The sequence below is a fragment of the Sceloporus occidentalis genome, unplaced genomic scaffold, assembly GCF_023333645.1.
Source record: "Sceloporus occidentalis isolate IW3139 unplaced genomic scaffold, rSceOcc1.0.p SCAF_7, whole genome shotgun sequence".
Taxonomy (NCBI): Eukaryota; Metazoa; Chordata; class Lepidosauria; order Squamata; family Phrynosomatidae; genus Sceloporus; species Sceloporus occidentalis.
In genome coordinates, this window is record NW_028316987.1 from 97,080,652 (window position 1) to 97,097,871 (window position 17,220).

Genomic DNA, 17,220 nt, shown 5'->3' on the forward strand with positions numbered 1-17,220 from the left:
GCAACCTCCTGACAGCAAGGAGTTTATCAAACGAAGGAGATCAGGAATTGATCACATGAAGATCCCAGGCAAATTGTGTAATTACACAAAACCATTTCGTGAAGTCGTACAAAACCCACCCTTAAAGTGGTCACAAAGAAGCATTAACATCTTTTTTTACTTTCAGGATTTCAGGAACAATGCATGTCCAATAATCTCCACTGATTTGTGCCATGGCATGCGACAATCAGTCACACAATCACTCCCCATTTTCACTGTTCTTTGCAGGATGCTTTAAATGCACTTTAATTGCTCTTTAATGCCCAAATTAGCCCCAGTGTGATCAGCTTCTAAAATCTGTTTGCGAGTGGAAGATGCTCCCTTGGAGATTGTGGTGGGGTCTCCTTCTTTGGAGGTCTTTAAGCAAAGGCTGTAGGGCCATCTGTCAATGGGGATGCTTTGATGGAGAGTTCCTGCATGGCAGAATGGGGCTGGACTGGACCAGGCCCCTTCTTGGGGTCTCTTCCAACCCTATGGCTCTTTCTTTCCATGATCCTACATCTCTCCGCCTTTTCTAGCATGATGGTCTTTTCCCTTGAGTCCTGCCTTCTCTTGACGTGACCAAAGTACAACCACCTCAACTTTCTCCCCTTGGCTTCAAAGGAGATTTCTGGCTTGATCCTTTAATTTGTGCCATTCCTGTTTGAGACCTCAGTGCAAGAGACAATGTGAAGGAGGAAAGTTGGGGGAAGGCAGGAGAAGGATGGAGGCGCCAGGGCTCCCTCTTTCGCAGACCTAGCCATCTTGGTCTGGGAAAACAGATTTGTAGCACCTTTGAGAGTAAATGAAAGAGAGGCGTTGGCAGCAGGAGCTTTTGTAGACTCAAGTCTATGGAACTTCATGCTACCAGTTTTTCTCTTTCAGTCTCAAAAGGGCTAGGGATCCCTTTGCACACTCCCTCATTCTAAGCATTTGCACACTGATCCCTTGAAAAGCACTTCTGCTGTGATCCAAAAGAGAGCAGAGGAAGAGTGCATTGGGTTTTCCCTCTCTCCCCATTGTTGCATTTACACTTTAATGGCATTGGTTCTCATGTTTGCTTTCTCACACTTGAAAGACAGCAGTGCCATTTACACAACCTTGTTTGCTCCATCTCCTCCTCCAGGACTGAGGTCTCAAAATAATCCCTTCATTACATCTGATTGCAAAGTGACAATATTATGGAGGGGAGACCAACCTTCTTGCCAGTTTGGGAAGAGGAGCGCACATCACCCCACTTACAAAAGGGATTTTTCTCACCCCCACATTAGCATTTGTCTGGTTCTGATTTTGTGTATTTACTCTTTAAACTTTATTTGCTCTCTACTCTTTCAATCTTTCTGATTCCTCTGTTTTCTCTGAACATTAATCCTTAGTAGGATGTGGGACTGACAATGTGGGGCTGTCTTTTTGAAATGGGTTTAGAAATGCCATTGCCAACCAGTCCACATGGCATATGGAGGGCTGTTGCCCAAGGGCAGCTGCAGGGAACAGAGAACTCCTTTGTTGAAACAGCTTTGCTGGATCTCAGTTTGTTTCCAGGCAGAATTCAAAATGCTGGCTATAAAGCCTTAGAAGCGACCACTGGTCCTTTCTGGTTATCTAGTTTGAACGGTCTGCCTGCTTGCCATTTGGAAGCTCCACTGTAATGTTTGCTCATTCCTGCTGTAACCACTGTGCATATTTTGTGTCCTGGTGTTTGATATAACTCAGCCCTCCTGAAATGGTTGTGTGTGGTTAAACCAATCTGGCCAGAAGCACTTCTGTCAAGGTTCAAAGAGCCTTATGCACAGGAATACTGGGAGCATGTGTGGGTCCTGGAATGAGCCTTTGGAGCATAACTGGTGGCAAAGTGGGGACATTTGCTGCTCCCAGCTGTTGGGTGGGATGGGGAGCATTTACAGCAATGCAGTTGCAAGAAGCAAAGTATCTGGTTGGATCCATGGATGCAAGAGACTGCATTTATGCTTTGTAGAATGTTTTATAACCAGGTTGCTTTGTGCAGAGTATCCTTCCCAATAACTGCGATCTCACTGCAAATACAAGGCTAGAGAGAGAGAGAGAGAGAGAGAGAGCCATAATCCAGTGCTACATCATACCCCTTTATCTGAGTTTGTCTCCCTATGCCTGGGACGCGCATGCAGGCGTGTGGTGCGGTGATGTGATTAGGAATTCTGTCATTTCCAATATACACACCACTGCGGATGCTTGCAAGGGGAACATGATCTTGGCTTTGCTGGAAGATGGTTCTTACTTTCTGATAGAAGGAGGTTTGACAGTATCGAAATAAATTCTCCCGGTTTCTGGGAAATGCTGTGACTGAACAGAAAGTGAAAGCACCGCAGCATTATGATTGACAGCATGTCCTGGGAATTCTAAATAGCCATCCACCGGATTCCAAGTGTATCCCTTACACCAAATTGGTGTCCAGTTTGACCTGTGTTGAATGCAGAAGGGCATTGAGGGAGGATGACAGCCCCGCTGGTCAGAAGAAGCTTTTGCTTTATTAGTACTGGAACAGTCACCCACTCGGTTCAGAATCTATCCCTTACTAGTGTCAGCTTTGAATTCATCCTTTTATAGAAGCACAGAGTCTGGAAAAGACCACAAAAGCCATACAGTCCAACCCCATTCTGCCATGCAAGAAGATACGATCAAAACACTCCCAATAGATGGGAGTCTGTGAACATCTAGAAAGCAATGCAATAATCACAAAAAGTCAACATGGGTTTCAGAGAAAGAAGTCATGCCAGACAAATCTGATCTCTTTCTTTGATAAAATGACCATCTTGTTAGATGAAGGGAATGCTGTGGATGTAGTATATCTTGATTTCAGTAAGGCCTTTGACAAGGTTTCCCATGACATTCTTGCAAACAAGCTTGTCAAATGTGGGCTAGACAAAGGAACTGTTAAATGGATCTGTAACTGGTTGACCGGCCGAACCCAAAGGGTGCTCAACAATGGCTCTTTTTCCTCCTGGAGGGAAGTGACCAGTGGGGTGTCCAGTGGGGCTCTGTCCTGGGCCCAGTGTTATTCAGCATCTTTATCAATGACCTGGATGACAGAATGTAAGGTATTGCACTTAGGGCAGAAAAATGAAATGCACAGATATAGGATGGGAGACACCAGGCTGAATGAAAGTACATGTGAAAGGGATCTGGGAGTCAAAGTAGACCACAAGTTGAACATGAGTGAACAGTGTGATGCGGCAGCTAAAAAGGCCAATGCTATTTTAGGCTGCATCAATAAAAGTATAGTGTCTAGATCAAGAGAAGTAATAGTGCCACTGTATTCTGCTCTGGTCAGGCCCCACCTAGAATATTGTGTCCAGTTCTGGGCACCACAATTCAGAAAGGACATTGAGAAACTGGAGCGTGTCCAAAGGAGGGCGACAAAAATGGTGAAGGGTCTGGAAACCATGCCCTATGAGGAACGACTTAGGGAGCTGGGGATGTTTAGCCTGGAGAAAAGAAGGTTAAGAGGTGATATGATAGCCCTGTTTAAATATTTGAAAGGATGTCATATTGAGGAGGGAGCAAGCTTGTTCTCTGCTGCTCCAGAGAACAGGACCCGGAACAATGGATGCAAGCTACAGGAAAAGAGATTCCACCTGAACATTAGAAGGAACTTCCTGACAGTAAGGGCTGTTCGACAGTGGAATGCACTTCCTCGGAAGGTGATAGAGTCTCCTTCCTTGGAGGTCTTTAAACAGAGGCTGGATGGCCATCTGTCAGGGATGCTTTGATTTGGATTTCCTGCATGGCAGAATGGGGTTGGACTGGATGGCCCTAGTGGTCTCTTCCAACTCTATGATTCTATGATTCTATGATTCCATTCCCCAGCTTCTCCCTCTGTTCCCCAGCTGCCTCCTTCTCCGTTCCCCGCCTTCCTCCTCCTCAGTTCCCTGACTTCCTTCTCCTCATTTCCCCGGCTACCTCCTTTACCATTTCTCAGCTTCTCCCTCTATTCCCCGGCTTCCTCATTCTCCGTTTCTCAGCTTCTCCAGCTTCCCCCTTCTTCATTCCCCAGCCTCCCCCTCTGTTCTCCAGCTTCCTCCTCCTCTGTTCCCCGACTGCCTTGTTCTCCGTCCTTGGCTTCCTCCTCCTCCATTACCCGGCTTCTCCCTCCATTCCTGGCTTCATCCTCCTCTGTTCCCCAGCTACCTCCTTCTCTGTTCCCCGGGTTCTTCTTCCGTTCCTTGGCTGCCTCCTTCTGTGTTCCCCAGCTTCTCCCTCCATTCCCTGGCTTTTTCCTTATCCATTCCCTAGCTTCTCCCTCCATCCGCAGCTTCATCCTCCTAAAATCCTGGCTGTCTTCTTCTCCGTTCCCCAACTTCTCCCTCTGTTCCCTGCCTGCTACCTTCTTCGTTCCCTGGCTTCTCCCTCTGTTCCCAGGCTTCCTTGTCCTCTGTCCATGGCTTCCTCCTTCTCCGTTCCCCACCTTTTCTCTCCGTTCCCTGGCTTCCTCCTCATCTGTTAGCCGGATGCCTCCTTTTCTGTTCCCCAGCTTCATCCTCCTCTGTTCCTGGCTGCCTCATTCTCTGTTCCCTGGATTCATCTTCCTGCCTCGCCTTCCTCTACTCCTCCTTCTCTCCTAGAACCAATTACTGACATTTATTTTGAAGCAGTGCAAACTAATGGGGACAACAATCATGCCAGAAAAGAAGCAATTATGCTTGGATAATGAAAAGATTCAGTTTAATAGTGGGAACAAGGGACCTTTTGGAATCGATTAACAGCACAGAGCAATGCCGAATTGGAAATCGGGTTAAACTCCAAGTGGGCATTAGCTCTTTGTTTACTGAAATCCGCTCTCCTAAAGTCTAGGATGCGTGTCTGACTCTGCCTAGCTTCTCATTTCCACTGTATAACAAACTCCAGGAGAACATGGTCACTTCCACCTAATGATCCCACCACTTGCACCCCATTAACCAAGTCATCCTTGTTGGTTAGGATCAGATCCAAAATAGCTGACCCCCTTGTTGCCTCTTCCACCTTTTGGACCATGAAATTGTCTTCCAGGCAAGTGAGGAATTTGCTAGACCTTGAGGATTTTGCTGAGTTTGACTTCCAGCAAATATCAGGGTAGTTGAAGTCGCCCATCACTACTACGTCTCTCCTTTCTGAGTGTGTGGTCATCTGTTCTAGAAAGATATCATCCAATTCCTCAGTCTGACTTGGGGGTCTGTAGTAGACTCCCACCGTAACATCCTTGTTGTTTCCCTCCCTTTTTGTTTTTAAAAAAGTTTTTTAAACTTTCTTGCTTTTTAAAGCATTTGGAAGTTTGGTTTAATGTTGTTTTATAACCTTGTATATTTTATTACATGTACTGGTTTGTTTGTTTTATATTCTATTTTATTTTTCATATTCCACCTGTATAATTGGTTTTATAATTTTATTGAATAGTTTTATGTCATTACACCTTCCTTCCTTCAGTGTGAATGTGTATGCACATATTTTAGACAGCACACAGCACATATTTTTGCTGTGGCAGGGTTACGCTGTTTTTAGTTGTTGTACCTGTACCTGTAAAGCGCCATGTAAATTGGTGATGCTATAAAAATCAGTAACAACAACAACACTGCAGAGTGAGCATTGGATTGCTCAGGTATTTCAATTGCATACAAAAACAAACACCTTAAAGTAAAACTACAGCTTGGTGCTTGCTCCGTATTGTAGAGCAGGTTCATTGTTTTAAAACGTATTTTATATCACCGTTCAAAAGTTGTACTTAATGTTTTTCCTTGCAGTAATGTACCTCTCATACAGACTTTTCATTTCAGAGATCAAATGGAACATTGTGCCAGCTTTTGGAAGACCCACATAAAGTATGAGATTGTCTTAGAAGACAATATCAGAGGGACATATTTGTAAACACGGTGCATTTTAAAAGCCACACAGAGTGACATCTCAGTGATGTTGAACATGGAAAAGAAGGTTAAGAGGTGATATGATAGCCCTATTTAAATACTTGAGGGGATGTCGTATTGAGGAGGGAGCAAGCTTGTTTTCTGCTGCTCCAGAGAATAAGCCTGAAACAATGGATGCAAGCTCCAGGAAAAGAGATTCCAGCTCAACATTAGGAGGAATCTCCTGACAGTAAAGGCTGTCTGACAGTGGAACACACTCCTTCCTTGGAGATTTTTGTAAAGTCTCCTTCTTTGGAGGTATTAAAGCAGAGGTTGGGTGGCCATCTGTCAATGGGGATGCTTTGACTGAGAGTTCCTGCATGGCAGAAGAAGGGTGTTGGACTGGATAGCCCTTGGGGTGTCTTACAACACTATGATTCTATGTTTCTTCCCAACAGAGTCTGGAGGAGCAAAGGTAGAGGAAAGAGAGCTGCGGATTCTCCTCGTGGGGAAGTCCGGAGGAGGGAAAAGTTCTTCCGGAAACACCATTCTCGGCCAAAGGAGGTTTCCAACCGGACTTTCCCCCAAGCCAGTGACCCTGACATGCCATAAAGAGGAACGGGCAGAGGACTGGAAGGGGAGGAAGATAACCATCATTGACCTCCCAGCCATTTTTGATGGCATTATTGCAGAAGCACAGAAGTCCCAGGAGATCCAGAAGTGCCGAGATCTGTCCAGCCCAGGTCCCCATGCTCTGGTGTTTGTGACCCAAATCGGCCGTTTCACCCAGGAAGACATCATAGCTCTTGAGAAGGTAGAGGAGGTCTTTGGCCCGGAGGCCACCAAGTACATGGTTGTCTTATTCACCCGCAAGGAAGACTTAGAGGGGGAAAGTCTAGAAGATTATGTTGGAAAATCGGGCAACCGGCCCCTTCAAGATTTGGTCCAGAGGTGTCAGGGCCGCTTCTGTGCCTTCAACAACAAACTGACAGGGGAGGAAAGTGCCCTTCAAGTGGAGGAGCTGCTCTCTCTGGTAGAGAAGGTGGTCCAGGAGAACCAGAACCAAAGGGAAGGCATCACATGAGGCATCTTTGGAGGAACATGAAATGGGGGAATCTGCAAGCAAACGTGGGAAGAAGGACCTCCCCAAACCAGATAAATCCCGTGAAGCAAACCAAGGGAAACCCATTCCTCTTGGAGGTAAAGTCTTTTCAGTGTTTTTGATTTAAAATATTAACATCTCACTCCGTATCAAGAGAACGTAAATTAACTCAGTTGAAATAGAAAGCAAGCTTAGTCCATCTTCAACAGAACACCCCTTCAAATACTTAAACAGGGCTATCATATCACCTCTTAACCTTCTCTTCTCCAGGCTAAATATACCCAGCATCTCCCTAAGTCTCTTTTCATAGGGCTTCATGGTTTTCAGGCCCTTCACTATTTTAGTCTCTCTCCTTTGGACACATGGCTCCAGTTAATCCACATCCTTTTTGAATTGTTTTGCCCAGAACTGGACACAGGATTATTCCAGGTGAGGCCTGACAAAAGCAGAATAGAGTAGCACTATTACTTTCCTTGATCTAGACACTATATTTCTATAGATGCAGGCTAGAATTGCATGGGCCTTTTTAGCTGCTGCATTGCACTGCTGACCCATATTCAACTTATGGTCTACTTGGACTCCTAGATCCCTTTCACACATATAAGCCTCTCATTCAGCCAAGTGTCCCCCATCCTATAGTTGTGCATTTCATTTTTCTCCCTAAGTGTAGCACCTTACATTTCTCCCTACTGAAATTCCTTTTGTTAGTTTTGGTTCAGCATTTTTATCTATCAAGCTCATTTTGAATTTTCATCCTGTCCTCTGGCATATCAGATACTCCTCCTAATTTAGTGTCCTTTTTCTTCCCAACAGAGTCTTCCCAGAAGACCTTAATGTGTGGGATGGACTGTATGGAAGAAGGCGCTCCTGTAGGTAGTCTGGACCCAAGCCATGAAGGGCTTTAAAGGTGATAACCAACCCCTTGTACTGCGCAGCCAATGAAAGGATTTTAATACAGGTGTTATATGGTTGGATCTTGGTGTACCTACAACCAGTCTGGCTGCCATATTTTGCACCAATTGAAGTTTCCGAACTTGGCAAGAGGGTAGCCCCATGTAGAGCATATTGCAGAAGTGAATCAAGAGGTTACCAGCGCATGTACCACTGTTTCTAGGTTGTCCGGCTCCAGGAAGGGGTGCAGCTGGCAAATCATCTGAAGCTGTTAACAGGTGCTCCTGACCATCGCATCCACCTGAGCTGTCCCTTTTACATCGCTTGTGAAACAAGCGATGTGAAAGGGATCTAAGAGTCTTAGTGGTCCACAGACTGACTGAATGTGAGTCACCAGTGTTATGTGCAGCTGAGAAAGCCATTGCAATTCTAGGCTCCATCAATAGTGTAGTGCAGTGGTCCCCAAATTTTTCTCAACTACTGCCCCTTTTCCTCTTGGGTGACAACCCTCGTATCCTGTCTCCCCCCAAACACACATATTTCTTGATACTAGGTATACACTTCTACTGCAAATCTTAAACAGGGTCCCAAATCCAAAAGCTCCTTTAGGGGGCTGGGCTGGATGGCCCTTGGGGTCTCTTCCAACTCTAGGATCCCACGATTCTAATATATTAAAATTTCAAAACATTAAAATATCATCATTGTCATCACCACTGCCAAACCTGAGCCTCCCCCCCTCTCTTTTGCATGCAGAATAACAGCATCTTGATGGAAGTCCAATCAATATGAATGAAACCCAAACATAAGATATGTCAGAAGTAGAAACAGCAGAAGTCACAGTGATTAGAACAAGTCAGAAAGTGACTATAAGACCTAAGTGAGGTAGACCTGTGCAGGAAAAGAAGTCTGTTTAGCCATAGGAAATGCTGTGAAGTCTTAGAGATTTCAAACCAAGTTTAAAATGTCCAGGGTACTCAGGCCCACAGCCTCAAATATGTTGATGCTTTCTGCTGACAAGCCAACATTAGAATAAGTTTTCTTTGGAAAGCCCCACAAGTGTGAGATGCAGAGTTTTGAATCAGCGATTGAGGGTGAGTTTATATGTCTGCCAGAGGCTTTGGCTGCTGAATTGCTTCCGAAGGGTGGTTTTGGAAGGATGCCACATAAGACTGGTCTAACTGCTTCCTTGGGGCAGACGCTGGTCTCCCAACCCAGAATCTGCCCAGGGCTGAGTGATGGAATAAACTTGAACTAAACTTCAGTCAACTACAGGCTCCGTGTTTTAAACCTTATTTCTCTTTCTCCAACAACAGCCACAGCAAAATTTCTACCTATTTGCCTACTCACACCGATATGACACATCGATTGTGTAGCATTGTTCATAGCTCAAATACGTATTCTCCAACTATATCCTTATGAGAGAGGCCAACCTCTTCTTTCTAGAAAGACAGATGAAGCTGAAAGATAGCAAGCTTTGCAATCTTCTCAGGTCTTAAAAGGGAAATACCCCCATAATCTAATGGGAGAAGTCCCGTTTATTGGCCATTTTTCAGTTTTCTAACTGATGTGGTTCAGTCAAGGCTTTCCTTGAGTAACTTGTTTCCAGTCTACATTTGTGTGATCTATTGTACATTTTATGCTTAAATACCCTAAAGGCACCAGGTCTTGTCTGGTCTTGAAAGCTAAGCAGGATCAGTCCTGGTTAGTACTTGGATGGGACACTGCCAAAGAATCCCAGGTACTGTAGGCTTTATTTCAGAGAAAGGGACTGACAAAACTACCTCTAAGTATTCCTTGCCTTTAAAAACCCTATGAAAATCCATGGGGTTGCCATAAGTTGACAGGCAACTTGAAGACACAAACACACACATGCACACTATTCATCTTTATGGTTTCTGTGGTAGAATTCAAAGACATAGCCATGTTAGTCTGGAAAGTCAGTTTGCAAAAGGATCTTGCAGCATCTTTGAGACAAACTGAAAGAAAGGAATTGGTAGCATGAGCTTTTGTAGAGTTCAGCCTAGCTCCTCTTATGCTTCTGAGGAAGTAGGCTTAAGACTACAAAGGCTTATGCTACCAACTTCTTTCTTTCAGTTAGTCTCAAAGGTGCTGTGAAATGCTTTTGCATACTGGGTGCTATGGGGTCAACTAAAATTGACTAGTGCAAGCACAACAATACTTTAAATCTCAATATATATAAACTACAATACATTAAATCTGATCCATATGCACTATCTCAAAATTTCCCTTCATCCCATGAGATGTCAATGCAGGACTTGATTGCAGGACTCTGGGCTGCCACTTACATCAGCGATGATGTGCAGATGGTTGACTTGCATTTGGAAGCGGCACAAACCAGTGGGTACGACAATTGTGCCAAAAAAGAAGTGATTACAAGGGGATAATGAAAAGATCTGCTTTCATAGTGGGAATGATGAACCTTTTGGAATTGATTCACCGACACAGAGTGAAGGTGAATCCCAAACCAGTTTAAATGTAAGTGGGAATGGGGCCTGAGAGTCTCTACAGCACCTGAGATACAGCACATCAGGCTGCCTTAGAAACACTGGACCAGAGGACCCACAACAAGGCTCCTTACAAGTTACTCTAATTTTACAGAGTAGAAGTGGGATGGGGGGGATTGGGGCAAGGTGGGGTCATGCGGCCCTCCTGACACTGTAGACCTTCCACTCCTCTCCCTCCTCACCACTGGCTTTGATGCAGCCCAGCGCCAATGGAAAGATCATGATGCCAAGTTAAGGCAATAACCCACACATCTGTATGCCTCTCCCTTATATCTGTGCAACAAAAAAGTCCTTGGAAAGGAAAGTTGATCTCTCCACCAAGAAAAAAGGCTGCTAACATCCGTAGGAAAGACATTTCAGAGAGGCAAGGAAAAATGTATGGTCAATAATGAGGGATTTGTACTAGGGTCTCCTATTCCAGGTCTTGCACTCTAACCATCTTATTATACCATGGAGCCTGACAAGACTTGTTAAGCCTACCAACCAGAAACAGAAAGGAAAACCTACACCACCTTTTAAACACAGAAATATAAACCTGACAGAATCCATGCAGCATACATGGTTCTGACAACCCCTTCCTTTTGGTCCAATGATACTGCAAGACACAGCCTTCAGAACATCAAAAGGGATTAGAGGCGCTTGGTAGGAAGCTGAAAGGAATGGATGTACAGGTTGTCATCTCGTCTCTTCTGCCAGTTGAAGGGCAAGGTCCAGGAAGGGAGAGGAAAATAGCAGATGTGAACAACTGGCTTCGCAGATGGTGCCGCCGAGAAGGATTTGGATTCTTCGATCATGGGCTGCGGTTCCATGAGGAGGGACTTCTTGCAACAGACGGGTTGCATCTCACGCCAGTTGGAAGAAACGTTTTTGCCAACAGTCTCAAGAACTTGATCAGGAGAGCTTTAAACTGAGTTCCGAGGGGAAGGGAGACAATATTAAGGAAGGCGAAAGGGATGGCGAAAATAGTCAAACTGACATAGAGGAAACAAGGCAAACAGTGCAAGGACCCAGCAGTGGGAGGCAAAAAAACTTGCACAGGCAGCAAGTAAAAGGGACCCATGGTCTGCAATGTCTCTACACTAATGCACAGAGCATGGGAAATAAGCAAGATGAACTTGAACTCCTAGTACAACAAAGCAAATATGATATAATAGGCATCACTGAAACCTGGTGGGATGAGTCTCATGATTGGAATGTGGAAATAGAGGGGTATAACATTTTAAAGAGAAATAGGCCAAACAGGAAAGGAGGAGGAATAGCACTATATGTCAGAGATATTTACACCAGAGAAGAGATCCTGGACATCAATCATGGAAGCCAGGTGGAGAGCATCTGGATAAGAATCAAAGGGGAGGGAAACAACAAGGGTGTTACGGTGGGAGTCTACTACAGACCCCCAAGTCAGACTGAGGAATTGGATGATATCTTTCTAGAACAGATGACCACACAGTCAGAAAAGAGAGATGGAGTAGTGATGGGCGACTTCAACTATCCTGATATTTGCTGGAAGTCAAACTCAGCAAAATCCTCAAGGTCTAGCAAATTCCTCACTTGCCTGGAAGACAATTTCATGGTCCAAAAGGTGGAAGAGGCAACAAGGGGGTCAGCTATTTTAGATCTGATCCTAACCAACAAGGATGACTTGGTTAATGGGGTGCAAGTGGTGGGATCCTTAGGTGGAAGCGACCATGTTCTCCTGGAGTTTGTTATACAATGGAGAGGAGAAGCCAGGCAGAGTCAGACACGCATCCTAGACTTTAGGAGAGCGGATTTCAGTACTTAAAGAAGTATTGAGGGTGATCGCTGGTCAGAAATACTAAAAGGGAAGGGAGGTCGGGACGGATGGGAGTTTCTCAAAAGAGAGATACTGAAGGCACAATTTCAAACAGTTCCAGTGAGAAAGAAAAATCGGAGGTGTCTGAAGAAACCAGGATGGATGACTAAGGAACTTTCAACGGAGCTAAGTTTTAAATGGAACATGTATAAGAAATGGATTTGTAATTGGTTGACCAGCCGAACCCAAAGGGTGCTCAACAATGGCTCCTCTTCATCCTGGAGAGAAGTGACCAGTGGGGTGTCCAGTGGGACTCTGTCCTGGGCCCAGGGCTATTCAACATCTTTATCAATGACCTGGATGACAGAATTGGGAACATGCTTATCAAATGTGCAGATGACACCAAATTAGGAGGAATAGCTAATACTTCAGAGGACAGGCTCAAGATTCAGAATGACCTGAATATATTAGAAAGCTGGGCCAAAGCTAACAAAATGAACTTCAACAGGGAGAAATGTAAGGTACTGCACTTAGGGCAAAAAAATGAAATGCACAGATACCTGGCTTAAGGAGACAACATGTGAAAGGGATCTAGGAGTCCAAGTAGACCACAGGTTGAACACAAGTCAATGGTGCAACGCAGCAGCTAAAAAGGCCAATGCAATTTTAGGCTGCATCAATAGAAGTATAGTGTCTACCCACTATTGATGATTGGTGGTTAAAGGTTATAGAAGTTAAAGATATGGATTGTTTAACGGTACGGTTTAATGATAGCTTGAATGATAACTCTAAGGAAATAAGTGAAAGAGAAAGGGAATGGGACCCAATTATAAAACATCTTACCACAAGATGGGAAGTGGATCTGTAGGGAAGCGGTATACAGATTGCAAGATAGATTCAAAGAGGGTGTTACCCATGCTTCTCCATATAAATTTTGGTATAAATGATAACCCTTAATGACCCCTAGATGAACTCTAATAGCCTGTCCTCCATTGCCAGCAAGGCATGAGGACATGTACACACATCCCTGAGGGGCACCCACATCATCATATCTAGAGAGTTGCATAAAAGGATTATCATAGGACCAGGAAGGCAAAGGTTTGCCTTGCCTGAGCCTCTTACCCCCTCCTTGAGTCTGTTGTCGGAGCAGCTTAAGACCACTAAGACAATCAGACAGGGACATCCAGGTGAAAAGAAAGTCATTAAACACCTTTGTTCTCACCATCAAGCCCCTTTGCCAGAAGCAAGATTTTGCCTATAAATATCATCAGATTTGCCTGTTCACGGGGCCAGTCTGGATTTCAGGGGGAAGCTCTGTCCCCTTGAACCCTGACCTGGCTCCTGGCTCCTGGCTCCTGGCTCCTGGCTCCTGGCCAGTCATTCCATGGCTGAGCCTCATGCCATCCTCATCATATTCCATTTGGATTCCTGGAGGGAGTCTACATTCTGGTACGTATCACCCCAGTGATGCCTAAAATCCTATTCCATGCTAACCCCTGCTTTTCCTGAACCTTGTATGTGTGTGTGTATGCTAGTGAACTGTATGTGTTTTTCCCCTTATAAATACATTGGTTATTAATTCTAGAAGTCTGTCTCAGCTCCATTTATTGGAATCCCCTGGTCGACTCCGTATACACAACGGGAGACGATTCTGCAAGGGCCGTCGTAGCAGGCCCTCCTCTTGCAAGATTTGAGCTAATAACAACAATAATAAAATCCCCCTAAACGATCCCTTGGCTACAAGGGGACTATGTACAAAAGTATAGAAATGTAAGGTTTAAAACTAAATATAGATACCTTAAGATAAATAAATCAAGGTTATTTGAAATATGTGGTATCTAGTACACTTAAAAGCAGGGGTAGGCAACCTTTTTGAGCCGGGGGCCGGGTTGCTGTCCCTCAGACAACTGGGGGGGGGGCGAAGCCGGGGGGTGGAGCTTCCACCCCCGGGGGCGGGGCCGTGTGCCAGGGGTGGAGCCTTCACCATTTGGGGCGGAGCTTACACCATCCGGGGGCAGAGCTTCCACCCCAGGGGCCAGGCCACCTCCTCTTTGCCGGCCCCTGACGGGGCCCCAGGCCCTGTCACAGGCCGGGAAAGAGCCAGCGGGGACCGCCAGTGCTGGAGGCCTCCCCGTCTTGCCGGCCCCTGACGCCAGAGGCCTGCTGCTGTCGCCAGAGCCCTGGGCGCCGCCATTTTGGGGGGGAAATGGCAGCAAAATCTTGCGCGACCTTCTGCTGCCATTTTTTGCCCAAAATGGCGGTGGAAGGTCGCGCGAGATATCGCCACCATCTCCCCCCCAAAATGGCGGCGCCCAGAGCGGGGAAAAGCCACAACTGGCGGCGGCGACGGCGGTGGCAGGAGGAGCCAGGGGGCGGTTCAAAGGCCTCCGCAGGCCGCATCCGGCCCACGGGCCGGAGGTTGCTGACCCCTGCTTAAAAGGAGGCGTCTTAAGTAACGTAGGTTAGATCTGAAGATTGTTGAAGAAAACGTATATATACGGATGTTCAAATTAATTTGTATTAGTAGTTTTTTTCTTTTTCTTGTATTATATTGTATTAACTTTTTTTATAATATTCAATAAAGATTATTGGGGCGGGGGAAGAAGTATAGTGTCTAGATCAAGGGAAGTAATAGTGCCACTATATTCTGCTCTGGTCAGGCCCCACCTGGAATATTGTGTCCAGTTCTGGGCATCACAATTAAAAAAGGACATTGAGAAACTGGAGCCATGTGTCCAAAGGAGGGTGAATAAAATGGTGAAGGGTCTGGAAACCATGAAACCCTATGAGGAAGGACTTAGGGAACTGCCTGGAGAAGAGAAGGTTAAGAGGTGATATGATGATAGCCCTCTTTAAATATTTGAAGGGATGTCATATTGAGGAGGGAGCAAGCTTGTTTTCTGATGCTCTAGAGATCCTGGTACATGGAGCAATGGGTTCAAGACTACAGGAAAAGAGATTCCACCTAAACATTAGGAGGAACTTCCTGAAAGTAAAAGTTGTTCAACAGTGCAACACATGATGGCTCTCTTGTATGTCCTGTTTGATGTCCAGTAACAAAAGCAAAAATGTTAGGCCCACCAGAGATGCCAACTTACACCACTGTCTGAGGGAGACACTCTCAGAAGTAGCTAACAATAGCAGAGTATGGAAGCACCAGTTCAGTTTAAGTGTTGGCAATGCACTGACTACATTTGAATAAACTCACAGTCACTGTTGATATTCTTTCAAGTACTTAGAGGTTCTTTATCATAAGTTGCAATAATAATATTTACAAGTATGTGTACAAACACTGAAGGCCAGGGACAGTCTGGGGATTCGATGAGCATAGCATCCACCCCGTGGCCTAACAGACCTGGCCGAGCTGATGCTCCTGGTCTCGGAGCTGGTGTTGGAGTCTCCCAGGCTTTTGATCCTGGGGGACCTCAACATCCCCTTCAAGTCCGGCTTATCAGATCTGACAGATGCAGCTTAAGAGTTCATGGAGTCCATGACCACCATGGGCCTTTCCCAATTAGTCTCAGGTCCAACACATTGTGCTGGTAATACACTCAATGTGGTCTTTAGTACAGATCAGGAATATCTGTGGGCAGAGGTAATTCAAGCCTCCAGCCTATCATGGACGAACCATTTTCTAGCTGATGGAACCCAAAAGGTTCCAGGAAGCCCTAGAGGGTTTTATGGTTGGGAACAACTGTGATTCTGTCGAAGCCTTGGTTGATACCTGGAATAAGGAGCCCTGGTGGCGCAGTGGTTAAATGCCTGTACTGCAGCTATTCACTCAAAACCACAAGGTTGCGAGTTCAAGACCAGCAAAAGGGCCCAAGCTCGACTCAGGCTTGCATCCTTCCGAGGAGGGAGCTAAAATGAGTACCCAGACTGTTGGGGGCAAATTAGCTTACTTGCTAATTAGCTTACTTTGCTGTTCACCGCTATGATCCTTGGAATAGTGGTATATAAATAAAACAAATTATTATAACGATCTTTCCAGGACCATAGGCACCATTGCTCCCAAGTGTCCTTTCCAGTCCACTTCAAATAAGAAACCATGGTACACTCAAGATCTTCGTAAAATGAAGTGGACTGCCCAGCGACTAGAGCGCCATTGGCAGAAACATCCCTGCTTATCTGAGAAGACATGCCATGGAGACTATCTAGATTCCTATGGCATGGCAATAGATGTAGCAAAGAATTATTTCTATGCCGCACGCATTGCATCTGAAAAGTCTCATCCAGGATTGCTGTTCAGGGTGGTTAAAGAGTTAACCCAGCTGTCTCCCACCTTGAATTCTTTATTGGTACCAACTAAGGCCTGCTGTGATGCTTTTAATGACTTCTTCGCAGATAAAATCTTTCAGATAACGGCTGATCTGGATGCTGGCATTTTAACAGAAACAGAGATAGAGGTATCTAGTGACTCCACTGTATTAAACTGGATCATTTTGAGTCTGTAAATACCGATGAAGTGGACAAGCTCCTTGGAAGTGTAAGGAGAATGACATGCCCCCCTCAATCCTTGCCCATCATGGCTGACCGCCCAGGGAGGGGATGCAATAAAAACATTATTACAACTTATAATCAATGCATTGGGGAGGGAATATTCCCATCTAAATTAAAACAAGCGATAGTTAGACCGCTTTAAAAAAAACACTCCCTCGACCCCTGGTGAGAAACAATTAAAGGCCAGTCTCCCTTCTATCATTCTTGGGCAAAGTGATCGAGAGGGCAATTGCTCTCCAGCTCTAGGCTGTCTTGGATGAAGCCAATTATCTGGACCCATTTCAAACTGGCTTCAGGGCAGGATACAGAGTGGAGACAGCCATGGTTGCCTTAGTCAGTGATCTCCATCTGGGCATCGATGAGGGAAGTGAGACCCTGTTGGTGCTTTTGGACCTCCCAGCGGCCTTTGATACCATTGACCATAGTATCCTTCTGGAACACCTGAGGGAGATAGGTATCGGGGGCACTGCCTTGCAGTGGTTCAGGTCCTACCTGTCGGGCAGATTCCAGATGGTGTCGCTTGGGGACAGCTATTCTTCCAGGGGGGAGCTCAAATCAGGC

General features: G+C 45.5%; 1 protein-coding gene across 1 annotated transcript; it reads left to right on the forward strand.

The window, feature by feature from the left end:
- Positions 1-5,559: 5,559 nt before the first annotated feature.
- Positions 5,560-6,930, forward strand: LOC149310204 (GTPase IMAP family member 3-like; the record flags this gene model as incomplete). The annotated part of the gene is made up of 1 exon (XM_089534032.1): positions 5,560-6,930. A coding segment is annotated over exon 1 (630 nt), but the record flags the coding sequence as incomplete, so codon positions are not given.
- Positions 6,931-17,220: the final 10,290 nt, after the last annotated feature.